Here is a 2,300-nt window from a genome sequence, read left to right on the forward strand (position 1 = left end):
AGCCGCGGTTCATCACGGCGACGGGCGGCACTCTGCACCTCTACCAGCTGGAGGGGCTGAACTGGTTGCGCTTCTCCTGGGCCCAGAGCACCGACACCATCCTGGCCGACGAGATGGGGCTGGGCAAGACCATCCAGACCATCGTCTTCCTCTACTCCCTCTACAAGGAGGTGAGCTCGCACCCGCCTGGCCCTGCTGTCACCTACCTGCTTCGTGGTGTCACTCACTTGGTCCCTGGTGTCACCTGCTTGGCCTTGGTCTCCTTGTTGGCCCCCAGTGTCACCTGCCTGGCTCGTGTGTCACCTGCCTGGCCCTGGTGTTTCCTGCTTGGCTCCAGTGTCTCTTCCCTGGTCCCCAGTGTCACCTATTTAGCTTTAGTGTCACCTGCCTAACCCCTGGTGTCACCTGCCTGGCCTTGGTCTTCCCCTTGGCCGCCAGTGTCACCTCACTGGCCCTGGTGTCACCCACCTGGCCCTGGTGTTTCCCACTTGGCCTCCGGTGTCATCTGCCTGGCCCCTGCTGTCACCTACCTGCTTCGTGGTGTCACTCACTTGGTTGCTGGTGTCACCTGCCTGGCCTTGGTCTGCCCCTTGGCCCTCAGTGTCACCTCTCTGGTCCCAGTGTCACCTGCCTGGGCCCTGGTGTCTCCCTCTTGGCCTTCAGTGTCACCCACCTAGCCCTGGTGTTTCCCACTTGGCCACTGGCGTCATGCGTCTGGCCCCTGCTGTCACCTACCTGCTTCATGGTGTCACCTGCTTGGCTCCAGTGTCTCTCCTCTGGCCCCCAGTGTCACCTACTTGGCTTCAGTGTCACCTCCTTGGCTTCTGGTGTCACCTACCTGGCCTTGGTCTCCCCCTTGGCCCCAAGTGTCACCTCCCTGGTCCTGGTGTCTCACAGTTAGTCCCTGGTGTCACCTACCTGCTTTGTGGTGTCACTTACTTGGTCCCCGGTGTCACCTGCTTGGCCTTGGTCTCACCCTTGGCCCTCAGTGTCACCTTCCCGGGCCTGGTGTCTCACATCTGACCCCTGGTGTCACCTACCTGCTTCATGGTGTCACCCAGCCAGCCATGGTGTTTCCTGCTTGGCTCTGGTGTCTCTCCCCTGGCCCCCAGTGTCACCTGCCTGGTCTTGGTGTCTCCTACCTGGCCTCCAGTGTCACATACCTGCTTCGTGGTGTCACTCACCTGGCCCCTGGCGTCACCCAGCCGGCCTGGGCATCACCCGCCTGACTCCCAATGTCACCCGCTTTGGCCCGCACTGTCCCAGCGTCCCCCAAGGATCCCTGTCCCACACTGTCCCCATGTGCCACCCTGTCCCCGTGTCCTCCAAGGACCCCATCCCATGTTGTCCCGATGTGCCACCCTGTCCCCGTGTCCTCCAAGGACCCCATCCCACGTTGTCCCGATGTGCCACCTTGTCCCCGTGTCCTCCAAGGACCCCATCCCACGTTGTCCCGATGTGCCACCTTGTCCCCGTGTCCTCCAAGGACCCCATCCCACGTTGTCCCGATGTGCCACCCTGTCCCCGTGTCCTCCAAGGACCCCATCCCACGTTGTCCCGATGTGCCACCCTGTCCCCGTGTCCTCCAAGGCCCTATGCCACACTGTCCCCACGTACCACGCTGTCTCCAAGGCCCTGTGCCACACTGTCCCCATGTCCCACGGTCCTCACATCCTCCCCAAGCCCCATCCCCACGCTGTCCCCATGTCCCCCAAGGACCCTTTCCCACGCCGGCCCCCCCATCCCCCTGTGTCACACTGTCCCCACGTCCCCCAAGGGCCCCGTCCCCGTGTCCCCGTGTGACGCGCTGTCCCCCAGGGCCACACCAAGGGCCCGTTCCTCGTCAGCGCCCCGCTCTCCACCATCATCAACTGGGAGCGGGAGTTCCAGATGTGGGCCCCCGCCTTCTACGTCGTCACCTACACCGGGGACAAGGACAGCCGGGCCATCATCCGCGAGAACGAGTTCTCCTTCGATGACAACGCCATGAAGGGGGGCAAGAAGGCCTTCAAGATGAAGGTGAGACCAACACTGGGGTCCCCTCGGTAGTGGGTGGGGGGGACCCCTCAGTCCCTTTTTGGGGTGGCACCCGCGCTCCTGGGTCCCTTTTGGGGGTGTGGGGTGGCACCGGGACCCCTGGGTCCCTTTTCGGGGTGGCACCTGGACCCCTGGGTCCCTTTTGGGGGTGTGGGGTGGCACCCAGACCCCTTGGGTTCCTTTTTGGGGGTGATGGGGTGGCACTGGGACCCCTGGGTCCCTTTTGGGGTGTGGGGTGGCACTGGGACCCCTGGGTCCCTTTT

The 2,300-nt window shown here is 63.7% G+C and overlaps 1 protein-coding gene across 1 annotated transcript in view; it reads left to right on the top strand.

Annotated features, from left to right (window-relative positions):
* The window catches only part of LOC104289446 (chromodomain-helicase-DNA-binding protein 3-like), a 15,144-nt gene that overhangs the window by 1,798 nt on the left and 11,046 nt on the right, over nt 1–2,300 (top strand). The window contains exons 2-3 of the mRNA XM_009888382.1: nt 3–170; nt 1,819–2,045. Of these exons, the coding sequence (XP_009886684.1) occupies nt 3–170; nt 1,819–2,045 (395 nt within the window). The remainder of the gene's footprint in view (nt 1–2; nt 171–1,818; nt 2,046–2,300) is intronic.

The sequence above is a fragment of the Charadrius vociferus genome, unplaced genomic scaffold (genome assembly GCF_000708025.1).
Source record: "Charadrius vociferus isolate BGI_N301 unplaced genomic scaffold, ASM70802v2 scaffold817, whole genome shotgun sequence".
Lineage (NCBI taxonomy): Eukaryota > Metazoa > Chordata > Aves > Charadriiformes > Charadriidae > Charadrius > Charadrius vociferus.